This window comes from Juglans microcarpa x Juglans regia, chromosome 1D (genome assembly GCF_004785595.1).
Source record: "Juglans microcarpa x Juglans regia isolate MS1-56 chromosome 1D, Jm3101_v1.0, whole genome shotgun sequence".
Classification (NCBI taxonomy): domain Eukaryota; kingdom Viridiplantae; phylum Streptophyta; class Magnoliopsida; order Fagales; family Juglandaceae; genus Juglans; species Juglans microcarpa x Juglans regia.
This window is the reverse complement of record NC_054594.1, coordinates 17,981,557-18,007,778: the sequence shown is the minus strand read 5'-3', so window position 1 is coordinate 18,007,778 and position 26,222 is coordinate 17,981,557. Positions and strand designations below refer to the sequence as shown.

Here is a 26,222-nt window from a genome sequence, read left to right as displayed (position 1 = left end):
TGAATTGTTATTATATTTTGTATGAAAATTTTAAGAAATATTATAATAATAAGATGAGATGAAACTATTTTTTTTATCAAACGGCCTAAATGTCAATTCTATTCGTGTTGTAGCAATATTCTCTAGATTCCGACGAGTAATATATGTATGTATGTATCTATCTCTCTATACAGTATCGTTTATCTCTCGTTCTTTATAGTTCTCGCGGTTATGCTGTTTTCTTTTTCATAAAGGCTAAAAGTACTAAATATTAAACTTTATAAAACATTCAGATGAAACTAGGATGAATGATTTTTTTTTTCTATTTTTTTATAAATATTGAAAAATACGAGAATATTACAAATTTATACTGGTTAGAGAAGATATGTACATTTTTTCAAAGAAATAAAAAATAAAAAAAAAATAATATTTATGCAGTATAGAGAAAGAATATGTAAGATTATGCAAATTTGTAAAGTACATTTCATTAGCCATTAGCTAAAATAGATAAAGTGACTTCGATTAGTTATTTTAGATTTTCTATTGGGAATGCTCTAAATAACCATATTGAATAAAGAAAACTCCTATCTAAATGAAAAAAAAAAATATTGATCGATTCTTGGATGCATTTCTTTTCTTTTTTCCAGCTCAGACACATCCATAGACAGCCATTTAATACAAATTAATCAAAGAGAAATTATTTGTATAAATTCTAAATAGATAAGTCCTGCACGCAAGCCTTTATAAAAAAAAAGGACACTACCTTGAAAAAAAAAAAAAAAAACTATTATTTCTTAGTGGAACTCACTTTTTATAAAGGGCTTACACTAAAATTGTCTATTTGGGGGTTGTACCTAGCTAACATTACTCTTAATCAAATGCTTCAATAGAATCGCAAACAAAACAATTACAAAGAAAAAATAGATTAGAAATTTTCCTATACCATATCACAGCCCTGATTACAATACAAACCCAAAAACTTTACCGAAAAGCTTCTCTTTTTAACTCTACACACCTTGACATGAAACTTAAAAAATAAAAAATAAATTCCACTCACCAGGATTACTGGAAGTATAAACTACATTCAGGGTAGGCGTTCAGGAACCTTGAAATGAGCTCCAATGGTAATGCCTGTCCTTGTATGAGAGCATGATGGTATTTCTCAATCAATGACAGCACAACTTTTCGCTCATCAACCTCTTCCAAACTACCTATACTCCCAACAAGAAAGACAACAGCAGGTGAATGAAGTAGTCGGCATACAGTTACATCTAGTAGGAATTCCATGGGAAAGCTAATCATCCAACACCCACCACAGACGAGTCACATGGCAACCAGAAAGCTTTTACCTTCAATCCCCATATTTGATTGGTTGCAATAAAACATACAACTATCGCATGCATTTTGATGGAAGTGCAAGCACACAATCATGAACAGAAGAAACTGTCACCCAGCAATCAAATTCTTATGGGGTTGTTTGGAGAAACCCAATAGTGGATTAGCCACAGACAGGTTAATTTGTTTTCAATTTTATTGCTGTTGATCTCTTAAAGTTGGATGGAAGTTATGGAAAGCCATACGTCAAACAGCCAGATGCTAAAACAGATAAATGAAGCTAGGCCTTGAACAATATTTCCCATCATTAAAGTTTTGCTTGAGTTACTGGATGGAAATGCTCAAAGTAATAATTTTGAGCAAAGAGGCTTTACCTTTTGAGCAGTCATAGTTTTTGGGCCATTTGTCATTTCTAAGTATTTTTCATGAGAATGGACTACCGAATTATAGTAGTTACTGATTTAGGGATCAACAGGCTTACCCAACTCAGTCTCATGTTCTTGATCTTCTACATCCCCCTCTTCAATAACTGTACCATTTTCCAATGCAACAGCTGCTTTAGCATACCTATCCAAAAACTCTTCTTCAGTTTCTTCTTGTTCCTCGGGCTCAGACTCCTGAGAGTAAAATATAATAAGTTCACACATATGTGACATTAATGTACTGATGGACAGAAAATAAAATAACCAAAGAACCAACTTTCGAATTTTATGTCATTTTATTTTCTGATAACCAATTAGAGTGTGATTACAGATCAGTTACAAACAGACGATATGCACAAATCACCTAGGAAAAGTTGGGGCAAGACCTTAAAAGTGGGATCTGTAGAATAAGGGATCTAGCTGCCAGGCAAATGGCCTTTGGGCCTAATGGAACATCCACATCCCGTGGGTATTGGGTAGTGGCTTGAGGTCACAGATACGATCCAGCCAGGTGAGTAAGTAGCCAAGGAAAAAAGTCCCTTCCCATGGTGGTATTTCACATTCATTAGGATGTCATTAGTAGGCAGTTAGTCCAAAGGGTATATATACTATCAACAACATTCCTCACAAATGAAATCGATACATAATAATTTGGAAGTCAAACCTCATCATAGTCAGAGGTTTCGTCATCTTCATCGTCTTCATCCTCTTCATCATCTTGCTCAGCTTCTTCCTTTTCTTCCTGAACTTCTTTCAGCCGTGCAGATGCCTCCAACAGTGAAGTAAAGCAGTCACGCAACACACCACTGCTTGGCTTCCTTAGTCCCAGCTGCTCAACCACCTGGGCAAGTGCAATCACTGCAGGTCATTAAATAACAATTAGTATCCTTAATTTTTCAACCTACAAAAATGTATGGATATCAGGGAGTAATAGAAGAGAGTAGGACAAAAAAAAGAGGCCAGCTAAGGCAGACAGACAGTCAAACTGTGATAACATGAACTCACTTCTTTGTTCTGAGACATGATCTAGTATAAAAAACATACACCAACACTTCTGAAAAGGTCAAATGGACTGAAGCATTCAATGTACAAGACTTGTTTATATCGTTTTTTTTAATCAGTTCTTTAGATCTAATTATAGAATTAGAAGCAAAAAATCGTAGGTGCAAGCCAAGTACAACTGAAAATTACATCACCAAGGGGGGCAACAAGAAAACAATGGAAGGCAAACATAATTAAATCCTAAATCAGAAGCATCAATAAATATAATAAGGAATCTGTTACTTTGAGTTTGGCTTTATGTTTGTTTGAGAAGTCCATCACTATTGAGGGTAAGAGGAGAAGAAATATACTGGATGGGGCACAAATATAGAAGAAAATGGTCTACTAAAATTATATGCGGGTAAAAAAAAAATCATTTCCCAAGAGTTTATGAAGAAACCAACCAATCAACTTTATCTCGGATTTTTCTGACAGACAAGATTCGTAGGAGCTAGTGAGGAGAAAACCCAGGGCAGAAGCCCAAATTGTGAAGCCACCACATTCACCCTTCTCCAAAATTTCTTCCACCACATCAGGATAACATAAGTAGCATGATGCTATAGCAACCAACAACGGCTTCCACAGTGAACAAGGGTTACTTCGAATTTCCCTGAAACGGCAAAATGCTGCTCGACTGAAAGCAATCACCAATGATTGCTTCACACCATCTGCATCAAAAGAGTAACTCGGGACATGAAGTAGTATATGGACACATGAGCAAGCACTCCATGTTGCAGATGGATATTGTGATATGGCCTCACTAACAAAACCACCAATGCCTTCAATGATAGAACGTTGAGGCACAGGTGGAGCTGGAGGGGACGACATCCTTCCTACAAGAAAATTCTTAAGCCCATATTTGCTGTGTAGATTCACAACATCTTTAATGCAGTCAAAAATAGATAAATTCTCTGATTCATCCCATGCATAACAGTCTGCAATTAGATTAGCCCAAACTAATAATAGCTCCAACACTTTAAGCTCTAGAAGAACATTGCTTCCAGAAACCGAGAGCATAATGGACAAGAGCAACGTTGATGAATCATCAATGCACGATGCTGTATGAGAACCCTCCCCTTCCTGATCCTTGCAAATTCCAGGAAAAAGATATATAATAAGATAAAATCAGAGACTAGTAATGGACTATATTCTATTATGCCGCACAGAAACATAAACCAAATTATTGACTGTAAAGCTTGCATTCCCAAGATAATATCATATGCATCACTGCAAAGTAACAAATTTGTATAGGGTAAAAACACTAAGTAAAATAAGCTTTGATACAAAACTAGAGTGATTTGTACCACATACAATGCTCTATCCGAATCAGGTTATGGGGAGATTTTGACCCCCCACAAACACATGCATCATTTGCCATCCTTTGCTCACTCAAATAGAGCTTGATGATATAAAGGTAATCCTTTAAAATATATTACAAAGAGGAACTTAAGACCAACCGATCGATACATGGGTGAGAGCCAAGCATGTTGTAGGAGAGCAGAGAACGCTCTGCCAATAGTAGCTCGGCCAGATGTCCACTTTTCACTAAGTTCATTCTGCTCAAGTTCTTCAGGCAAAAAATTTTCCCAGGACTGAGCCATTACTGCTAGGGCTGCAAAGCCCCGTTCAACCACCTATCACGACCACAGTGTCAATCAGTAATACCATACTTAAATCTTCATCAATTATGCCATTTTCAAAACCCCTTTTGTTTTAACTGTATGAGTCTGGGATCAGGAATTCAAATGCTTCAAATACCAGCAAAAGTCCTAACTATAATATATTTGGGTTCAGAAATATGTTAGAACATTAATGGAAATAAGCAAACCAACAAACCAATGTGTAAGTTGCAAATGCAGGTGTGCCTGCCACGGACACATGTATGGATACTGAGTGTTTCATCAGCAATATTCACTCAAAGCAAATGAGCTATATTGAATTGCAAAACCTAACATTGATGGAAGAAAGGGCAAGGCATAAGGGAGAATAGGGTTCAATTTTTAATTTTTATTTTTGATAAGTAAATGATTTTATTAATGATGATAGGCATATCCCAAGAGATAAGACCTATCTAGGTCGCAGTAATGGAAACAAGAAAGTCATGAAAATCTAGGCCATTAAAATCTATAGCTATGGCCCATAGAAATAAAGATCTAAAAATGAAGGATCGAATTTCCTCTATTGTCCGCTCCTTATCTTCCTCTATGGTTCAAAATTCGACTGGCTCAAATATATAAAACTCTACTTGAATTCATTTTAGTTCTGATTAAGAAAATGTAATTGGGTAGGACAGGGATTCAATCAAATATTTGTTTCTTTTTTCCTCCCATATGTGTGAAACCTAAAGAACATAGCAAAAAATTGTATCTGCTTGCAGAGTTTACATGCCCAAATTTAAGTGGTCAATACAGAATAGCATAATCAGATTCTGAGAATGATACAAACAAGCAGACTAGCCAAGAAGATGCATGCATACTTGAGGCCAAGGCTCTGGATTAGCAGGTATCAACTTTGTGATTGTACCAACCAATGCTGAAACAATATATGGGATATGAACTGCAACATTTTCATCTACAGCCTCCACTATGGAAATAAGAAGCTGAAATAAAAGAGAGCTCTCTTCATCTCCATTACCAATCCTACCGATCACAACTTCAAGAAGAGGTAACCACTCAGGTGGCGCATAGTCATTCTGGAGAGAACAACAATTCAAGCCAGGTGAAACTCAGAATGACATTGCAACTGCTGCAATTACAAAGTCCAAAAAGGTTCATTTAGAGACCTACCTCAAGAAGTGCAGCAATTGCGCCAGCAGCAGAAACCCTGACAGGATAACAAGAAGTATCCCCTTCATCTGGCATGGCCAATGCCTTGAGCAATGAAGAATATACATCTGCACTCATCTCCTGAAAGCAAGACTGAAACTCAGTACCGGAATGAATGCATGACAGTGTTTTCCATTAAAAGTTAATAATTCAGTGTCTAAGAAATTAGCTTGGATGATCAAAAGAAGAAAGTAATATAGCTGTGATATAGCAAGTGACAGACACTTCTTTGGTGTGAGAGAAACAAGTAAAAGATGGCATGAGTAAGAAAATAGTCTCACTTCTCGTAGACAGGGTGCAAGCTCTCCAAGTACCCAATTTGCAGTGGCAAGCAAGTATGGTAGGCATGCACATATCGTATACAATGGAAGCACCCGAGTATAAACGAGAGTTGAAATATATCCAGGTTCTTGCACCCTTAGAAACTGTAATGTGGTATACAATTATAAACTCTGGTGTAAAGACTGAATAAACAATAATCTCACCATTGATTAAACTAATGAGATGAGATCCGCTTACATCTTGTAGACCACCGTATGCCATCAGAACACCAAAATAACTGTCATATTTAACAAGAAGATGAGAAGAAAACAAAATATATACGTATACACACAAGCACACACGCAAGCACCACACACCTTACAAGGGAGCCAGCTCTTTTATCACCCATATAAAGAATTAATGCAATGAAAGAAGGCATCAAAAGCCGAAACAATTTCATATAGAGGAGGTGATGGCGATCAAATAAGGCATCACCTCAGGGAAGATCATTAGGAATGCTTCCAGCATTTACTTATTCCCCATCCTCCCCTCCATATGGCAGGGAAAAACCAAAAGATTAAAAAAATTGGCATGTACACATATCATGAACCCAACATTAAATTTTCACTTTACAAGATAGTTTCAAATTGTAAAAGATGGGTTTCATCAGAGAGACATGAACTCACTCATTTAAAATTTTAGGTTGGGATGCATTTGCATCAGAAGGAATAGGAAACTTTGACAAAAATGGAAGCACAAACAACTCCCCCATAAAACGGCGCTGACTATATCTCTTGTTTTTTTCACTTTTTTTGCGCTTTGAAGCAGTTGAAGAACCATTACTAGAATTGCCCATTGGAGGACCCTGAGGCACCAAACAAAAAACGTAAACAACACTGCCTGTCAAGAGAGATGGTTCAAAGACATTTATTGAGGAATACTGAGTAGTAACCGTTGACATGGAAATAACACCAAGTAAGTTCATTGCGCTTTTTCTAGCTGTAAACAAATCCTCCCTCCATCCAGAAATTTCTTCCTGTGCATAATTAGAATCAGTGACATGATGGCTAATCAAAATGGTGAACAAGTATTTTGAAAACATTACAATATACTTCCATACAAGATCAGATGGAAGATTCTTTCGTATGTATTCCTCTGCATCTTCTTCCCACTCTGAAATATCCTATTTCCAAGCATAACCATTATAAAGTAAGGTTAGTGTAACTAACTCATCTGTCCACCTTAAAACACATTAGATTAGAATACAAATTTCTTCCAGAAACCTTACCTTCTCATTCAGTACTAATGCTGGAAAGATTGCAGAGTCCAACAAAAAGGTAAAATGAGGTGAAACTAATCTCCATCCCTGTTGCATATGAAAATGAATACCTTAAAGAAAGAAAGTTGTACTTAAGCAAAGCTTCAGAGTCCCACTGGTTAACTTTTTAAATAACTAGCAGATCTTGTGAATGCCACTTTTTTTAGGAGGGTGGTGGTGGGTGAATTGCATTTAAGAGTACTAATGACAACTTGCAAAAATAAACAAAAGGATAAAGCTGAAATGAATGTAACAAGTTCAGAGTATTTGGGCAGGGCCGATAGATTTTAATGGGCTTAATGTCCATGAATTTCTTTTTTTGGTTGCAAATCCTAGTTAGGTATTACACATGTATATGCCCGTTGTCTTGTGTACTTGGCTATGCCTTTTGTTATGAATAAAACTTCTTGATTATCTATAAAAAAAAGTTCAGAGTAACTTACTGGGCCTGTCTCCAGGACATGTGAAATCACATCAAAAGCTAGGGAAACAATCCTCTCTGGTAAAAAATTAAGCTCCTGCATGAGAAAAATTATTTTAGATGTTCTAGAATGCCCAATAAAGTAGCTAAATGGCAATTATATACTCATGTAAGCAAGATAAATCAGGCTGAGAGCAATACAGAACAAATTACACGCACAACTAGTATGAGACATTCCAAATGTGTTCTTGCATAACAAATTCAAAATAAAACTTACACTGGTCTTTTTGCTATATTTGACTATGTTTAAAACACAGTTGATGATGTCTGGCATCAACCTGAAAATGCAATGAAACGCATATTAACAATGACCACAAATATTAAATATCCAATAAGTTTTTTTTAAGTAGGAAATTTTATTAATGTAAATAAAAGAATAGGCAAAGCTCGAGTACACAGGATGTATACAAGAGCCAATAAATTGAATCAGAAATCACCGTATTACTTATCAGAGTACTTTCGGTGTCGGCTAATGAAAGCACAGAAAATGAGCAAGCTTCTCTTTCCAGTCTTCAGCCTCATCAAGTATCCATTTTCTATGGTAACAGAACACTCAAAACTCAAAGAACCCAGAATGGCAATCAGATCACGACAAAAAGAAGGCAAAAGAGGAGCTAAAGCAGATGGCATGTGCGATCTCACCTGTAAAACTAACAGTGATTCAAGAGCAATACCAGTAGGGAAAGAAAAAAGAGATCAGTGTAAAATAAATAGGATTTGGAACGGAGAAACCCAAATTTAACCAAGAAACAAAAGTTGTTGGCAGCAGGGTAGCACTTCTCATGAAAAGATTATGGGAGTTATTAAACAAATGTATGAAAGGCAGAGTCTCATAACCAGGGGTGTACTTCCAACTTGATCGAAATGGAAGACACTTTCCAGCCTGATGGAAGTCTGAAGAGCAAAGCTCCTTAAACCTCCCAACCTTTGCCAAATTATGAGTCGGCATTCAAAGGCTGGTTTCAAAGTCTCTAAAGAACTTGAAGGTTGTGCTTACTAGTTACGTGTCTCTCCCCAAAACTACAATGCTTACTGGTCACAATGAGACAAGATCCCTAGGTAGGGTAAAAACTCAATAATGCATCCTCTGGATACTAGATATGCTTTCACTTCCCAAGAGAGATAATAGGGCGAGACGAAAGAGTCAAGAGAGAAGTCTATAACCATGGAGGTTGATGAGTTAGAGAGAAGAGTCTATAACCATGGAAGTTGATGAGTTAGAGAGAAGTGGGGTTTTTCTTATTGGACTCAGTTTCAGCTTTAATGGTGGTAGCTGGGTAGCAGGGACTACAAATGGATTGAGACTCGTTTGTTTTCACAACTCCTTTCAACTCATCTCATCTCATCTAATCATTACAACTTTATCAAATTTCCACACAAAATAAAATAAACAATTCAACCTTTACAAATCCCAAAACAAAAATAATATTAAAAATATATATTCTAACAATATTTTATTCAACCTTAAACTCTAATCTCAACTCATCTCATCTCATCTGCGAAAACAAACAAGGCCTAAGCTTGGCGGTAAAACAAAAGAAGATTTTGGGATACACTTAACATAGACTTGCCAGTAAAAGAGGAGTAGACTATGAAGTACGTTTTATTTCAAAGTCAATTACTTATCAAAAAAAAATTCAATGTCAATTAGACTTTCAGGGCTCAAGGAGAGTTTTAACTTTTCTTGGGAATCCAAATAAAGCTGCAATGCAAAAGTTAAAAAAGAAAGAACACTTTTCAAAAGGGGAAGTATACTTCTCATTTACAAATAATATGAGAATATCTTCAGTCTGGCATAGGCGTAAAAGTATTGGTTTACACCCTTTGATAAAAAAGCCCCACATCGGCTTTTTAGAGTATTTTCCAAAAGCTCGACCGCACACTATAACTCCCATATGCCAGTTACTTTTCTTCCTAAAATTTGAAAACCCAATTTCCATCTTTCTTTCCTTGGATTCTCTTTCACTCTCCCTTTCTCTCTCTCATTCTCTCCCTTAGATTGCAGTTTTTTGGCATAAGACGAAACTTGATTTTCCATTATATAAAGGCGGAGGTAACGAGAAAGGTGGTGAAAAATATAGAAAGAAAACCAAATGGAGGTGATGAAATGGATCAGGTAGACAGCCATCCTGGACTTCAAATCAAAGATGCCCATGTTTGGTGGAAATTAGGGCTAAGTAAAGCGAATGTTTATCAACTCAGTTTCCATTGACTGATCCTTTTTTTTGTGAGATAAAAACTGGGTTCTTGTTCTTTAGCTCTTGTTTTAGTTAGGGAGATTTTTGTGTGATGGAATTAATGGGAAAGATATAAAAGAGACAAAGACAATATTTAAATGAGTGTTTAGTTATTATTGTAACTGAGAGAAGGATTTTAGGGAAAAAAAACATAAAGAATAAATGATGTATTTGCCACAAATGTTGAGAGATTTTCAATAGATGAGGGAGAGAGTGATCTGAATACTTTCGTGTTTTGGGGTTTTAGGAAGAAAAGAATGTATTGGGCAATTATACAGTGTTGCTCTTTTTCTTTAAAAAAGTGAAGACATTTTGAGGTGTCAATCTCTCGGTAAGTGGCAAAAAAGTCAGTTTTGCACCGGCCCCTAACAAAAGATAGATTCATATAATATTGGTAGTTTACATATAAGGCAGACTAGGATTTCGAAACTTGCTTCTGATCAATCGGACCCTTTTAGGGAAGTGGCTTTGGCCTTATCAACATGAGAGGGAGGCCATGTGAAAAGCTTTAGTGGAGTCTAAATTTGGTAATGCCTAGGTGAGTGATGTTCTAATGAGGCACACAGGCCACATGGGGTGGTATTGTGGAAACTTATCAAAAGAAGATGGGTTTTTTCCCTAGTTATACAAGATTTAAGATTAGTGATCACACTTTAGGACCAAGTTCTGGCATGAAGATTTAAGATTAGTGATCGCACTTTAGGACCAAGTTCTGGCATGACTTATGATATGGAGACACTGCTCTTAAGGAAACTTTCCCAAAGGTGTTCAATATTGCACTGAGTGCAGGAAGTCTCAATGGCTAACCTATTGGAGTTCTCCAGGGTGATGTATTCACAAAGCTTTTCAATTTCTTATATTCTACTAAACAAGATGTGGAGATGCGAATAAGATTCTTTTGAACCCTCACAAGAAAGGGTAGTTTACTGTTTGATCTTTCTATCAGGTCCTTCTACCTCAAAATAGCAACTATTTTCCTTGGAAAGCCGTACTGATGTGCCTCAAAAATTTGGACAGCGTGCTTAAGGAATATCCCCACCATGGATAACCCAAGGAGATATATCTGTGTGTGCGTGTGTAAACAAGATGTGGAGGTGCAAATAAGATTCTTTTGAACCCTCCCAAGAAAGGGTAATTTAGTGTTTGATCTTTCTATCAAGTCCTTTTACCTCAAAATAGCACCTCTTTTCCTTGGAAGTGTGTGTGTGTGTGTGATCCAACCCCAAGGTTTGGCTCAAGTGGTAAAGGCCTTGGTCTTGGTGGTATACTTCCTCCAGGTCTAAGGTTAAAATCCTCTTAGGTGCAAACAATTTCTAGGGACCATTGGACTGGGGGAACTTCCCCTTGAATTACTAAGGCGCACTTGCGGGAAACTCATTGTTGAGGGCTTGTGCATCCTGGGATTAGTTGGGACTTTGTTCTCAGACACTCGGTGCGTGTGTTATCTAGGGAAATATCATAGCATAGTGACAAATTGGTGTCAAATGTGCAAAAAAACGCGGAATCTGTAGACCAGCTCTTAATGTTGAGATTGTCCAAGCCTTGTGCAGTAACTTTATGGTAGATGTCTTTCCAAGTGGAGAGGAATATATGATAGCCCACAAATTGTAGCAATGTGGAAGATGATCCCTACTTGTCTAGTATGGTATATTTTTTAGGGACACTAGTGGGAAAAATTTTGAGGATCTTTTTCTCTTTCAATACTTATTCTTTGGGCAACCGCTATAGATTTTAATGGGATGAGTTTTCATGATTTTCTTGTATTTTTTCCATTTCTAAGTAGGTATTCCTCTTATATACATTCCGTCTACTTAGGCCATTCCTTTTGCATTTTCTAATAAAAACATTTCCATTACTTACAAATATAATTATATATAACAAGTCGGGTTAGAAGTTGGATTCCAACCATCCTATTCCAACTTCTGAACCACCAGAAGTAAAAAAGATAAAGCCTGCCGCTGACCAAGTCAACGATTGGAATTATGCTACAATTTGACTCTAGAAAAGTAGTTCAGATCCACTTTTTAGGAATTATGAATAGACCTAATCCTAACTTTAAAAGAGATAGAACTAATAAATACTTTGTTGTGGAAACATGAAAAGTATTTAGTGAAACAAGGATGTGACCGTGATAAATTAGAGCACTAGAACTCTAAGGTTGTGCTTGGTTGTTGGAGTGAGTTCAACTCATCCCAAACTAATCATTGATGGGACCCACTACTTTTTCAACTTCCCATAGAAAAGTTAAATTCATCTCAACCTGCTTCATACATTCAAACACATATCTCAACCTATTTACATTTAAACACATCTCAATGGGACCCACAAAATAATACTATTCACAGATCAATTCAGATCATCTGAGATCACCTCAACATCCAAACACAACCTAAGAGAAAGAACAAAAGAACATGCAAAAGCCAATTTATTGATCATCTCATCAGCAAAATAGTAACATGCGGCCATATTTGAACATCAGGTCCTATCACAAAGCAACAAACAAAGAGTGCATATGCCACAGGCAAAATAAATCACAAGGCCATGCATGCATCCCTTTTTTTTTATCAGTAAACAAAATTTTATTGATCATTGAATTCAGCTCCACTGGATGCTACACATAATTGGATAATTGGTTGACAGACTCCTAAACCCCATCAAATAAGTATCAGAAACAGAATAATACTTACAGCAAAATATATGCATTTGCAAAGAGTGAGAAGGATTTTCTCCATTTCCATTTCTGTTCTATCATGGATAGCTAAAGCCTGTCACACACATCAAATAACCCATTACTAAGGAGACTTGTGGAAGAATGCCAAGGGGACTTAAGGACCAAAAGACACAAGGAAGGATAAAGACAACTGCCTTTTCAACCAAATGATGGAATACGGCCATCAAGGGTACTAGAACTTCTTTAGCAATCTGCTCTAGCTGTGGTGGCACTGGCTCCTTAGCAACTTTAGAATTCAAAAAGTACTGCAAGAAAGAAATTAAAATGATTAAGAGAATCTTAAATAATATTATTATAGATGCACATGAGTACATCAGCATTTACCAACTTTAGCTTTCACGTACATTTAATAAACTACTGAAACTCTCAAGAAACAAATCACTGTTAAGATTAAATGGTGATATCTAGAAGACTAACTAGATAGTTCATACCATTGTTGCATAAACAGGGAATTAACCGTTTCAATAAGAAATGAGAGCATGAACAGAGCCCTTAAAAAGTATCATCTCATTTGGAGGCAAAATAGCAAGAATAAATAGGGAAAAAATTAACTGAAATAAAAGGATGGGAGAGAAAAATAAAATCAATGTGAAGATGGGATTATGCAGATCGATTGTCACTAAACTGCAGGCCATAGTTTAATTTCAAGTTGTTAAAGCATCAACTATCCGGGTTGTTCTTTCTCTCACTTGCACATATGGGCAGTGCATTTCCCACATTTTTTATTGGTTTTTTCTAGTTCACTTAACTGTTATCTGCAAAACAACAACCCCCACACTGTTTCCTACATTGCTCCATATAAATATAACGGTTTTCACACAATCCCTCCCTCCTAGAAAAATAAAGGACAACAGAAAGAGATAGTTTTCTCCATGGGATCTTAGCAAGCTAGTTTATGCATGAGTGGAGGTTAAGCACCTGGAAAGGTCGAAGCAGTGCATGAAGAACTGTAAGGGAATTTATGGTGTTCCATTTACAGTCAGCAGTATTGCTAAAAAGATTACTATTTTGAATAGCAGCCAGTAGATCAGGTACAAGTTCAGGCCAGGAATTCTGCTTCACAAACTCAGCAACAACAATGGCTCGAAACTGCCAGCATATACAAAGCTTATATACATTAGAAATGTTGCTGAAAAGAAGTTTTGGAAGATGTGCAATAAAAGAATGAAGGTTACAATATAAAACAATAGCATACTGCTTCAATCAAAACTTTTAGAACTGCTGGTTCAACTTGAAGCAAAGCTTGCATGAGCTGGTCCTTGAACTCTTTACTGACTTTTGAGGACAATGTGTCGTCTTCATTGATACTTCGCCTAGTGAAATTCTTAAGGTATGTGGCAGCAGCAACTTTTTGACCATGATTTTCACCTCCTATAGATTTAAAAACAAGCAGGTAAATTATGTTAAACGAAGTACAGCTGAGTAATGATCTTTATGAGCAAGTGAGCTCTGGCAATTTATTATTAAGACAGCACAATATTGAACACAAGCAGCATGAATCGAGAAAAGGATCAAAATAAAATCCAGTCTCATTTTGGCTGCTTAGAGAATGTGGTTAAGAAAAATCGAAAAAAAAAGACCCTTTTTTAAAGTTAAATTCTTCACTGACCTTGATTTTCGCCATGTAAAAAGTACTGGCTAAATAATATCCTATCAATTCAATTTTACCATTTTCAAGGAATCGAAATTAAAATTAAGCAATTACGAACATAAATAAGATGGGCTTTGACCTCTTATTTGTTAATTCGGCCATGGAACTGAGAAACAAGAAACTTAGGGTCCGTTTGGCTGCATAGAGTTATGATGGAAATAAGAAAAATTGAAACGAAATCATTTTCGACGTTAAACTCTCCCATGTTCCTTATTTTTACTTCAATTCTTCGCAAAAGACATGTCCATGAATGCATGAAATGACAAGGAAAAATACAGAACTGAACCAAATTGTATTGCAGGCGATATTCGGTATATGGGAAATTGGAATTTTTGCAGTTCTACTAGCAATAAAAAGAAAAGGGGGAAGAAAGAAAGGCAATTCAGAAAATCAGTGTGGGGTTATTACCGGCGGCGATGGAGAGGAGAGAAAAAGGGAAGTCAGGGAGCTGAGAAAGGCGATCGAGAGCTTCCGAAGCAGTTCGAACAACGTGACCATCAGGGCTGAGCGTCTCGCTTAGCAGATGAGCGATTTGAGCGACCTCCATTGAGGACCTGAGTTTGTCCAAGATTTTTGGCTCAGTAGAAACCCTAGCTTGTGGGTCGACTATATGCAGAATTATTGCGCGGGAAATTTGTTTATACTTTATAGAGTAGATCGGCAGTGGCAGTCTGCAAAGATGTGAAAATCCGTAAAATCCTTAAACTGAATTGGAGATGCGGGGTATCGAACCCCGTACCTCTCGCATGCAAAGCGAGCACTCTACCGTTTGAGCTACATCCCCAATTACATTAATCCATGAATGGTTACAATAATAGACTATCTAATTGAACCAAAATTGCATACTAATTACTTACCATTACTGACTAGGTAAAAATACATTAAATAATAGAAAATATGCAAAAACAAACCAATAAAAGCACTTGTAGGGACCTAGTCATAGATCAAATTTGAAAAATGATAAACACATTATATTTTTCACAACAAATTTTACATGTTTTAAAAAGAGTATTATTATAAAAGACCATATAAAAGTTGTTGGAGCAAAAGGGGTTGCAAAAAAGAAAATAGTTAGAGAAAAGTTTACTTCAAGGCGCGTTACAAATGTCAATTTCTTTAAGACAATATTTGTCCTCACCAATAATGGTATGCACACAGGTTATAAGAGAATTTGCCTCCAAAATACAATGAAACCCAAAATAAGTCTGTTTGTCTACCTGCGTTATGCACATACGAAATTAGACTCTGAATACTCTCAGATTATGCTATTCAACCAAAAGATTAGAAATTTGTTCTCTGCAGAATGAACAGATCCTAATGATAAATCTTGAAGAAATGGAAACCGTTGGGGAAGAGAGAATTTAGAAATTGCCTTCTTGAACTCTATGATTCTATAATTGTATTAAATTCATAGGCCAATGGGTCTATTTATAGAAGACCAAAGGATGTGAATAAAAAGTTTTAACTTTTCATTTTTCTATAATATGATACAAACATGTATATTTATGCTGCCTATTATCAAGTGACACAATTTTCAGACCTAGTCCAACAGTCACGTTGCCTCTTTACCATCAGCTCACACGGGTTCGATCCCTAAGTGTTGTGACTTTTGCCATTTATTTTCGAAGAGTTGCACTAGGCACTAGTGCCCTTTCATGCTTTGCGAGCCTAGCGATCTGGTGCTGGCCTGCACACCCATGATTTGAGTGTTGCTCTCCATAATAAAACCTCACTTGGTCATGAGGGTGATTCGAACCCCAATCCTTTGGACTAACCAAATCCATCAATACCACTAACGCAGCGAATGACTTGTTTTGTACACAAGAACCCAATTTATTATAACTATGAGCAATAATTTCTCTCTTTCCGAAATAATTCATAACTTCAAAAAATAAATCCCCAAAATATTATTAATAATAAATACTATATATATTATTTTGAAAATATTTCCAACAAAAGTTGCACCCTTTTATAAAAATACCCTTATTTTACATAATATATTGTGAAATAGTTCTTCTGGAGGCAACCGGGGTTGCGTCCCCGCCTGACGTGGTACATGCCACGTCAATTTTTTTAAATTAAAAAAAAAAAAAAAAGACGAACGAAACTAAGAAAGCGGGAAATCAGAAATGGTCTCCATTTTCATCTACGCCTCTCCCGAACCCTAGCTTCTCTCTTCCAGGTGGTCTGTGGCTAGGACATTCGTGCAAGAGCTTAGCTTCTCTTCCATTTCCATCGGTTGTGGCCGTCGTCGTCGTGGGACAGTCCACATCTCTGAGTCACGGTCGTCGTCGTGGGTGAGAGAGCAAGCGGTCACCGTCGTGGGGGAGAGAGCGACTGGTCCATCGTCGTGGTGGAGAGAGTGACTGGTTCTGTAATTCAAGAGCTGAGAAAAATTTGTCTTTGAAGATAGCCGAAGATTCAGATTTTCATTTTTTTTTCTTTATTGTGGTTTGGCCGATCTGGAACAAAAAGAGGAAAGATGTTATCCCAACTATTTGTTGCAAATGTTTTTCTCTATTTAATGTTTTGGTCAACTTTACTTCAATTTTAATTATTTCTCTTAGGTTTATAAAATTATTAGAGCGGCAGAAATCTGGTATATGGTATAAGAAAAGAAAATTTTTCTTTTCAGATCCAACCACATAGAAGAAAAAATTTCTCAACTCTTGTTTGTATAAACATGACCTTTGGTTCCAGTGTGTGGTTATATAATGAATTTGCTCTATACAAACGTTGCCCTTGTATTTATTTTCTTCTATGTGGTTGGACCTGAGAAGATTTTTTCTCCATTTGATTTATGTCTCAATTGTGATTTCTTCTATGTGGTTTATATCTGTCTTTAATTTATAAAATAAAAAATTAGAAATGTTCTATGCAAGGCTCACACAATTCCACCCAATTAGCCCATTTGTAAGCCAATATGCGTATAGGAAAAATTAACATTTCTAGTCTTTTGTTTTCCTTCTAACATCCTTAGATCCAATCAATCACAATGCAGATGATCCACATCTAAAGTTATATTTTGATCCTTAAAATTGAAAACTTCTAACAATCTTATCTATCTAGATATCAGTAATTGGTAATTAGTGACATGGTTACTAAACTAAAAAATATAGAAAAAATATATATGCCTTGGATAATAATAATAATAATAAAACAAAAGGTTTCTGCTTCAAATCTTACATTAAAGTCTTTAATACCTTCCAAACAAGTAACTACAAAATTTAATTTTGGTGAAATTTATGTCCATCTTTCATAGAATATGAAGGCATGGCTTCTATTGTCTTCATAGATAGCGGTAAATCTTATAGGTTTATGACACGACAACTAATTTTGTGCACATCAATCTTATTTCATGCACTTACGTACTGTTCTTTTCTAATTTTCAGGATTTGCGTTTGGTTGCCTCTCAGTATGGGAAACGGGAAAAAACATTCGTCTACGCTAACACCATGTAGCTCAAATGGACAAGTGCCTGCGTGGTCACTGGGATTTCTGTCAAATGTTGGTTACCCATTTCCACATAACATACAACCTCAAACTTCTCTCATCAATACAAGCTCCACTACATGCATACTAGTTGGGTCAGACCCTAATAGACCCGGTGGTGGGGAAACTGAAGCGCCATGTACATCCTCTACAGTTGAAGAAATTAATAAGGATAGACCAAATCCACAGGAAACTAAGGATTGCAATGCCGGGACATCTCATAATGTTGAAATTGATTGTGATGATATGATTGAGGAGCCAAAGTTAGAGATGGAGTTTGATTCTCTTCAAGATTTAGTGAGTTATTATAAGGAGCATGGTAAAAAGTGCGGGTTTGGAGTGATGACAAAAAGGACTGAGAGGGAAGAAGATGATACTGTTAGGTAAGTCACCCTTGCTTGTGTGCGTAATGGGAAGGCCCGTAATAGAACTTTCAATGTCGCCATCCACGTCCGACAGGAAAAACAGAATGTAAGGCAAAGATTAATGCCTTAAAATCTGATGGAAAACTTCGGTTGACTACGGTTCATAATATTCATAACCACGGGCTTAATCTAAAGAAATCTCGTTTCTTTCGATGTAATAGAGAAGTTAGTGACGCCATAAAAATAGTTCTAGATACAAATGATATGGCTGGTGTCTGAATGAATAAGAGCTTTGGATCTCTTGTTGTTGGCGCGGGTGGGTACGAGAACCTCCCGTTTTTGGAAAATGATTGTCGTAATTACATCAACAATGCAAGACATCTACGACTTGGCTCAGGTGGTGCTGGTGCATTTCGAGAGTATTTTTGTAGGATGTAATACAAAAATCCTGGGTTCTTTGCGTTGATGGATTTGGATGATGACGGAAGGTTAAAAAATGTCTTCTGGGCAAACCCTCGTAGTAGAGCAGCCTGCCAATATTTCGATGATGTGGTCACATTCGACACCACATACCTGACCAATAGATATGGGATGTCATTTGCACCATTTGTTGGTGTAAATCACCATGGGCAATCAATCCTCTTGGGGGCAGGCTTGATTTCCAGTGAGGATACAGAGACCTTTGTATGGTTATTTCAGACTTGGTTGCAGTGTATGGATGGTATAACTCCTAAAGCTATTATCACTGACCAAGATAAAGCGATGAAAAATGTAATTGGTATTGTTTTCCCGAATACCCGACATAGATTTTGTTTGTGGCATATACTGAAGAAAGTGCCAAAAAAGCTTGGCTCCAATGGTTCCTACAAAACTGTGATGAAAAATGCATTGATGAAATGTGTATATGACAGCCAAAGTGTTGATGAGTTTGAGACAAGTTAGGTTGAGTTAATTACCACGTACAATTTGCATGAATGTACGTGGTTACAAAGTCTATACGCTGATCGTGAGCATTGGGTTCTAGCATTCTTGAAAGACTGTTTTTGGGCTGGAATGAGTACAACGCAGCAGAGTGAGAGCATGAATGCCTTTTTTAACGGGTATGTTAATGCTAAGATGAACTTGAAAGAGTTTGTTCCCTGCATATCTAGATCTCTAATTAAGAAGAGGTTTCAAGAGTTGTACACAAATTCTAAATTCAAGGAAGTACAACAACAAGTTATCGGCATGATCGATATGAATCCAAAGTTACATAAGAGCATTGGTGCATACAGACATATTTGGTAAAGGATGAAGTTCATTTGGCAGAGTTCACTAAGCAAGTTACATATTCTGTGGACTTTATTGAAGGAGATTCAGCTGTAAATTGTTCTTGTGGATTATTCCAGATGAGAGGGATATTGTGTAGGCATATTTTGGCCGTATTCAGACGTAACGAGATTACTTCTTTGCCAGATAGTTAATTTTTAGATCGATGGAGAAAGGATATCAAACGGTGATACACATTGATTCACAATAGTTATGATGCGGGGGAACAACGGGCAGATTCTAATAGATATTCAGAGATATTGAATATCTGTTATCAGATGATTACTCTTGCAGCAGGTTTGAAAGAGCATACTCAGGATGCGAAAGTTAAGTTATATGCAATGATTGAGTTGTATCGTGCCAACCAAGAACCCCTATCGATGACCCAAACGGGTTCCAATGTTCCAATATCGGCAGGAGCACAACTATTGTTGGTGGTTCTGGGCAAGTACGTAGTCCAAATGTTGTACGTGGGAAAGACAGACCCCCATCTCTGAGGAGAGCATCCAGAATGGAGAAAGATATGCGAAAAGTTAAAGCGAGGATGAAAAAAGTGCAAGGAAAGGGAAAACGCAAAGAGGTGCATCTATTTAATATGACATATATGTTTATATTTTACAAAAGCAAATATGAAAAATTTGTGTTTTTATTTATTATTTCATTGTTAGGGAGATGTAGGAGATACACCTATATTGAGCACACAGAGATCCTTATTTGGCCATTCGGAGATTGAACTGGCCAATGCTGGACACGTGCAGGTATATTGTATAAGTACATAAACCTTCTTGAAATCTAATGAGTTAAAATTGGCTGGGTTCTTACTTACAAGTATTTTTGACCAGGCCAATCTTTGAAACACAACTTTTGACATTAGTGGAACCCAGATCCGAAGAACATTGATTCAAAGTCAAGAAAGTGTTAGTGTATCCCAACTTTTTTTTTATATATTAATATTCATGGTTATAAAGAAGACATTAATATACACGTTTTATTGTTTACAGATGCAAATTGGATTGGATGGATCACAGCCGATGGACTTTGGGTTGGATGGATCACAACCGCTGCAATGATTTGAGAAAATATATAACTTTTTAGTATTATGTATTGTATATTGTGTTTTTTGTATTTAATGCAAAGTTATGTAATGAATGTATTGGACTTTGGCCATATAGAGCATTCTGACATCCATTGGTATTGGGACATTTTTACATGATCGATATGATTATTTAGCTAGGATGAAGTAGGTGGTTACATGATTGAGCTTATGTCACGTACAACTGGGTCTCGATATGAACTTTTTGTTTGAAAAAACTGGGATGAAGTGTTTGTTGCACTTCATATATGCTCCATTTTTGTTTGGATCATTTGTTTTTTTTTTTTAGGAACATTTTATTATTTTATTACATATTTCGGAAGTTGCTAAGCTTTTAGGTTTCTTGTGTTTATGACCCCTCTAGTCAGAACTAGAAGAATTCTTTGAGACTTTGAGTGAGCTATTAATAAGTTGGTATTCTTTGTACAAGGCTACTTTTTGAATACTTACATCTTGCCTGGCATTTCATATTATCCTCTATTTAGATTAGAGGTGTTGGTTGATATTTTTTATGATGACTGTGTGGAAGAAGCAGCATACAGTGGCTAGAGACAAAAAAGAGATGGAATTAATAGCTCGATGGTCGTCATGATCCTTGTGTTGTCCCACGAGTTATTACCCTGGTTTGTAGGTCGAATTTTATTCATCACCTTGGCCAATCTTTCCAAGTAAGATTCTTGCAGTTGATGATTAGAACTCACCATATCAACTGATTAGGATATTCTCTTTTCTTTCTTTTTTCTTAAATTGATGACATGCAAAAATAATCATTTGTAAAAGAAAAATGGAGTGAGTCCATGAGGGAAGATTAATATAAAAGCCTAAAACTTGAGTATTTGAAACCTATTCAAGTTTTTTCTCTTTTATACTCTGCACTATGTTTTCACCATTTTTGTATATCAAAAATAGAGGATTTATCAAAAACAAGTTTGTTGTGTGTTTGGTTGGGATGATGATGCAGTTGGTAGCCCTGGTAGTTGTAGATAGATTGATGGTGGAATCTAAGAATGTGATTTGTTTTGCATCAATCCATGTCCACAAATTTAAGAAGCATATCATATCCTTAATTCATATCCTTTGTTGATTTGTTTAATCATGGATTTATTTGGGAGGAAATGTTCCCTTACAAAGTTTGTTTGGTTGATTTGTTGGGATGGTGATGCAGCTGTGCCGATGGTAGAAGCCATGGTAGTTTTGGTGCTTCTGGATCAATTGATGGCACAGCATGGTCAGTGCAATCTGTTTCCAATCAATCCAAATCTACAAGAACCCATGTTTTTCTTGGGGTTGGAGCCAAACAAAGTACCCTTGTAATAGATGCTAAAGCAGCTATAGCATAATATCATTTTAGTTACTGTCCACTCGGTGTAATCATAAAAAGAAGAAAAATTCCTACCATTGTAGAGAGATTTGCATGTCTATGAGAACGCAAGTTCAGTTTTATTTTCCTTCTTTCTTGGCACATGCATGGAGGGGGCTTTCCTTGTATTCGTGTTGTATGAATTGTTCGTATCTTCATTGCTTTGTTGTCTACAAACACTATCTTATATCTTGTAGAAATAATGTGAAATAATGGAATTCTGAAGCTTTATTTTTATGGCATCTGTTCGGATTCTGTGATTTTGCCCTCTAAATTCTAATCGACTGATCCTATATTGCTTATACGTGGTAAGGTTTTATTTGTTTGTGTGTGGTGGGTGTCAGCTTGGTAGTGGCATGCGTTCTTCAAACTTCCAATGGAGTTACTTGTTGCATTAGACAACAAGGAATTTTATGGTATTGGCGTTTCTTTGCTTTTGGCGTTTTCCCATGTACCCTTCTATTATCATTTCTCAAGCCCCAGGCTTATTCCATTGTTTTGGGCAATCTTTATGATCTATATTTGTTATTTGATGTGTGCAGTCTTTGGGCATTCTTCTTCATCCAGATCCAAAATTCAACCTGTTCTCAAAAGTGAATGACATACACAGAGTTAGACAACTCACTCTTGGCTTCCAAAAGGAACATAAAAATAAGAAAAATGCGTCAACTAAATCTCACACAAGTATTTGAACTAAATTCATTCTAATAAGCATGATCAAACCAATAAGCATCTCCTGACATATTTCTTGCTGAGAAATAACACAGTAGGCAGCAATTGAACTTAATATATTTACATCAAGTACACAGTCCAATAAGCATAACACAAATAAAAAATCTCAATACACCCGAAGTAGTATGCGTCCACGCCTCATTTCAGTTTGTTGTTCCAGAAGCACATTCTCTCTATTGGATACCACTAGCTCTCTCTTCTCAATTTCATCCACTCTTTTACGAAACTCAGTTTTCGTCTTTTCCACGTCGTCCATCTTCTCGAGCTCCTTCTCTTTCCTTAACAGTTCATTGTTTCTTTCTTGAAGTTGGAACTCAATTTCTTCATTATTATCTGCCCACTTGAAAAATTTACAGTATGGTAATCCCTAATCATTTTATACATATAAAAAAAATAGATGTATAACATATTCATCACTATAATTTATAAATGTTAGAACTACAAATAATGTAGTTACCTCTGTATTGTACTTTGGACACCCTAAGAATGGTCGTCCTGGATTTCTTCTAGTACTTGAATATCTCAATGTGGCATTGACCTTACAGAAGCAGTGTGCTTGTCCCAAAGTACATTTTGGAAATGATGAAAAGACATTGATGATGATGACGATGACATTCTAACATGATGTTTTATAAATTGTTACATGCGAAATCCAAAAAACTACATGACTAATTCTGATAAACTGCATCAGATTGATATAATATGAATGTATGCACATTCACACTCTGGCCATATGAATGTGTGCACATCTAGCCAACCTTATGAATATGCCATCCATGAGGTCTATACTTTACAAGTAATTGCTTATAAAAAGAAAGAGGATGACCATCCTCTAAACTTATCTATTGGTGATTGATAAAACTAAGCACTATTTAATAAATCACATTGAATTAAATCTGCAAAGTACTCACAAAACCAAATCTAAATATAATATACAATTTCTATTTTTAACTCTTATTAGTATTAATGGATTGATCATGGTGCATATACAAAAATGATAGAAACACAGACAATAAGCAAATTGTGCACGGGCACAGATTGGTTGTAGGAGATACACAATGCAGAAATATTGAAGAAGTTTCGCATTATAGTGACAATAACCCCATCAATAACACCAGCACCCTCTAATTATAAATTTAAATTTAAAACAACACCACCAATAACACCATCAACCTCTAATTATAAAATTACATTTAAACAAAACCACCAATTTCCAACAACCATCCATACCCACGAAATTCATAAATCAACACTATCAACCTAATTAATGAGTTGAGCTAATATAGAAAATTAATATAGTATATATCACAGATGATGAAACTATAAACCAACACAACAATAACACCAACAACCTCTAATTATAAATTTAAATTTAAAACAACACCACCAATCTCCAACAACCACTTGCAAAATATCCATACCCACGAAATTCATAAACCATTACAACAATAAAGAAACAGCAAACTACAATATCAAATTGCAGATATAAAAAATTGGAGAATAGAACCTTATCTGGGAGCCAAAATCTGTTTTAGCTCCTCTGTTCACTCCCACTACTGTGTCACTGGTGGCAGTGAGGGTATGGAGTGTGTTTAAAATTGGGAAAGTAAAAAGGTTAGGGTTAGGGTTTCTGGACTTTGTGGGAAGGAGATTTTAGACCGGTGGCTTCGTGGATTCGTAGGTGTGGCTCTGTAAACACAGCTTCGTGGAGAAGACGAAGAGAAACACAAACCCTAACCAATGGCTCTGTGTTTTCATGGAGAAGACGAAGAGAAACACAAACCCTGGTTTCTTTCGGCAAAGAGAAATGTGATGGAGAAAAAATCTCACAAACCCTAACCCTTGGTTTCTTTTGGAGAAGAGGAGAGGTTTCACGTGCGGGTTGGAGAAGAAGAAATCTAGGGATCTTTGAAGAAGAAGACAGAGCGAAAGTGGGGAGAAGACGAAGAGAAACACAAACCCTGTTTTCTTTCGGAGAAGAGAAATGTGATGGAGAAAAAATCTCACAAACCCTAACCCCTGGTTTCTTTCGGAGAAGAGAAGAGAGGTTTTGTGTGCCGGTTGGAGAAGAAGAAATCTAGGGATCTTTGAAAAAGAAGACAGAGCGAAAGTGGGGAGAAGACGAAGAGAACGCATTTTGAAAAGGGAAATGAAAATGAATCGGCACCAACCCATGAGGACCTCTTGGAAATCAGAAAGGAAAAAATCAAAACGGCTTGCCACGTCGGATGTGAGGCTGCGGCGAGGACGCACCCCGGTTGTCCACATCATTTTTCATTGTGAAAAGTGTCGTGTGTATTTAGTCAAAATTTAGCAAGTTAGGTCAAATACACCCACATCAAACTCTCTAAATCTAAAATAAATTTAACTCTTGAGACTTTTGACTGGCCATATATATTTTTCTCATTAATATATTATCATGCTTTCTGCTGGTGGGTTTTTTTTCTTTTATTTTGTTTTTGCTTTTGTGAGCTACAACCTACACGTGCCGTAGAGTTTTTACTTCACATAGTCTAGCAGTTTAATTTGTAAGCTACAGGTCGTGACGTTGAGTATACACATTTTTATGCATATTCAAGTTAACAATAAAAAAATCAATTAGAAGCCTAAAGTCATCTTTACTTCTAGAAGTCCAAGAGTTTTTTTAATAACGAATAAATATTTTAATTATTATTAGAATTAAAATAAATAAAAATTATAAATAGATATTTAAATGAAATAGTGAAAGATTTAGACAGTTTATTATTTAACGTTGTTGAAAAGTAGCTAGTTAAATTAAAAAAAAAGAGTAAATTTTCTAGTCAAATTTTAATTTAAAAAAAGCTAGACTTCTACTAATACTCTAAAACAGAACTCTACCCTGATCAAAAAGAAAAAACAGTTATTATTACCATATAACTGTTTCAAAATTATAATAATTCAACTTAACGAGACAATAAGGCTTGGTTTGGTTTTTGAGATTCATATAATCATTACAATTTTTTTAAATTTTATACAAAATCTAATAAATAATTCAATTTTTTCAAATCATAAAATAAAAATAATATTAAAAAAATTGTATTCTAATAATATTTTATTTAACTTTCAACTTGTATATGATCATTTTATCTCATCTTATTTTTGTAACCGAACGGAAACTACCTAATTTGAATACTGAGAATGTCTTAAGTATTCTCAGAATATCGCATTACTTTTTATTATTTTATTATTATTTTTAACCTATTTTTTACTATTATTTATTATTATTTAATATTTTATAATTATTTTTTTTATTATTATTCACAAAATACTTAAAAATACTCAATAAAACAGATTTATGGAGAAAGAACGAAATATACACTGCAGATATCCTTTTTATGATTTTTTTTTTTTCTTTCGATTTTTACAGAAAGAGAAAGTGACCCAAGCCGGGGACGAAAAAGACGAGTGGGGATTGGCGGTACACGTGGAAGGAGCTAGCTAGCACACCCCAGTAACACGACGCAGGCAACTGTCGAACTTCATGACCACGACTCGTGCCACGTTCTCGGCATGCACCGGACTTTCATCCTTTATAATAAACTCACTCTCCGTCCCTCTCAAACTCCCAAA

General features: G+C 36.0%; 1 protein-coding gene and 1 non-coding gene across 7 annotated transcripts; both read right to left on the bottom strand.

Moving 5' to 3' along the window:
- Positions 1-848: 848 nt before the first annotated feature.
- Positions 849-15,021, bottom strand: LOC121237407 (importin beta-like SAD2 homolog). Of its 6 annotated transcripts, XM_041134156.1 has the most exons (21): positions 14,690-15,021; positions 13,826-14,001; positions 13,549-13,719; positions 12,765-12,875; positions 12,587-12,664; positions 8,108-8,304; positions 7,880-7,940; positions 7,625-7,699; positions 7,152-7,229; positions 6,984-7,046; positions 6,816-6,899; positions 6,550-6,728; positions 6,122-6,161; positions 5,884-6,027; positions 5,564-5,683; positions 5,254-5,469; positions 4,235-4,411; positions 3,182-3,863; positions 2,401-2,594; positions 1,796-1,931; positions 849-1,190 (listed from the first exon to the last, which is right to left on the bottom strand). In XM_041134156.1, exons 1-21 carry the CDS (start codon positions 14,826-14,828, stop codon positions 1,042-1,044), a joined length of 3,270 nt encoding a protein of 1,089 aa, XP_040990090.1. In that variant the 5' UTR covers positions 14,829-15,021; the 3' UTR covers positions 849-1,041. The 6 variants fall into 6 exon arrangements, with proteins under 6 accessions (XP_040990090.1, XP_040990084.1, XP_040990076.1 ...); XM_041134150.1 differs by having other exon boundaries at positions 6,816-7,046; XM_041134142.1 differs by having other exon boundaries at positions 6,550-6,899.
- Positions 14,993-15,065, bottom strand: TRNAA-UGC. The gene has a single exon. It is a non-coding gene; the product is annotated as a tRNA-Ala (tRNA).
- Between the last annotated feature and the right edge of the window lie 11,157 nt (positions 15,066-26,222).

Bases quoted from the DNA above. Each gene is read 5' to 3' on its own strand.
- LOC121237407 (XM_041134135.1), bottom strand. From the start codon at position 14,828: ATGGAGGTCGCTCAAATCGCTCATCTGCTAAGCGAGACGCTCAGCCCT. The intron at 7,941-8,107 runs GTAATACGGTGA...TTGCATTTTCAG, and splicing joins CACCGAAAGTACTCTGATAA to GTTGATGCCAGACATCATCA. The intron at 4,412-5,253 runs GTATGCATGCAT...TGGTCGTGATAG, and splicing joins ATCCAGAGCCTTGGCCTCAA to GTGGTTGAACGGGGCTTTGC.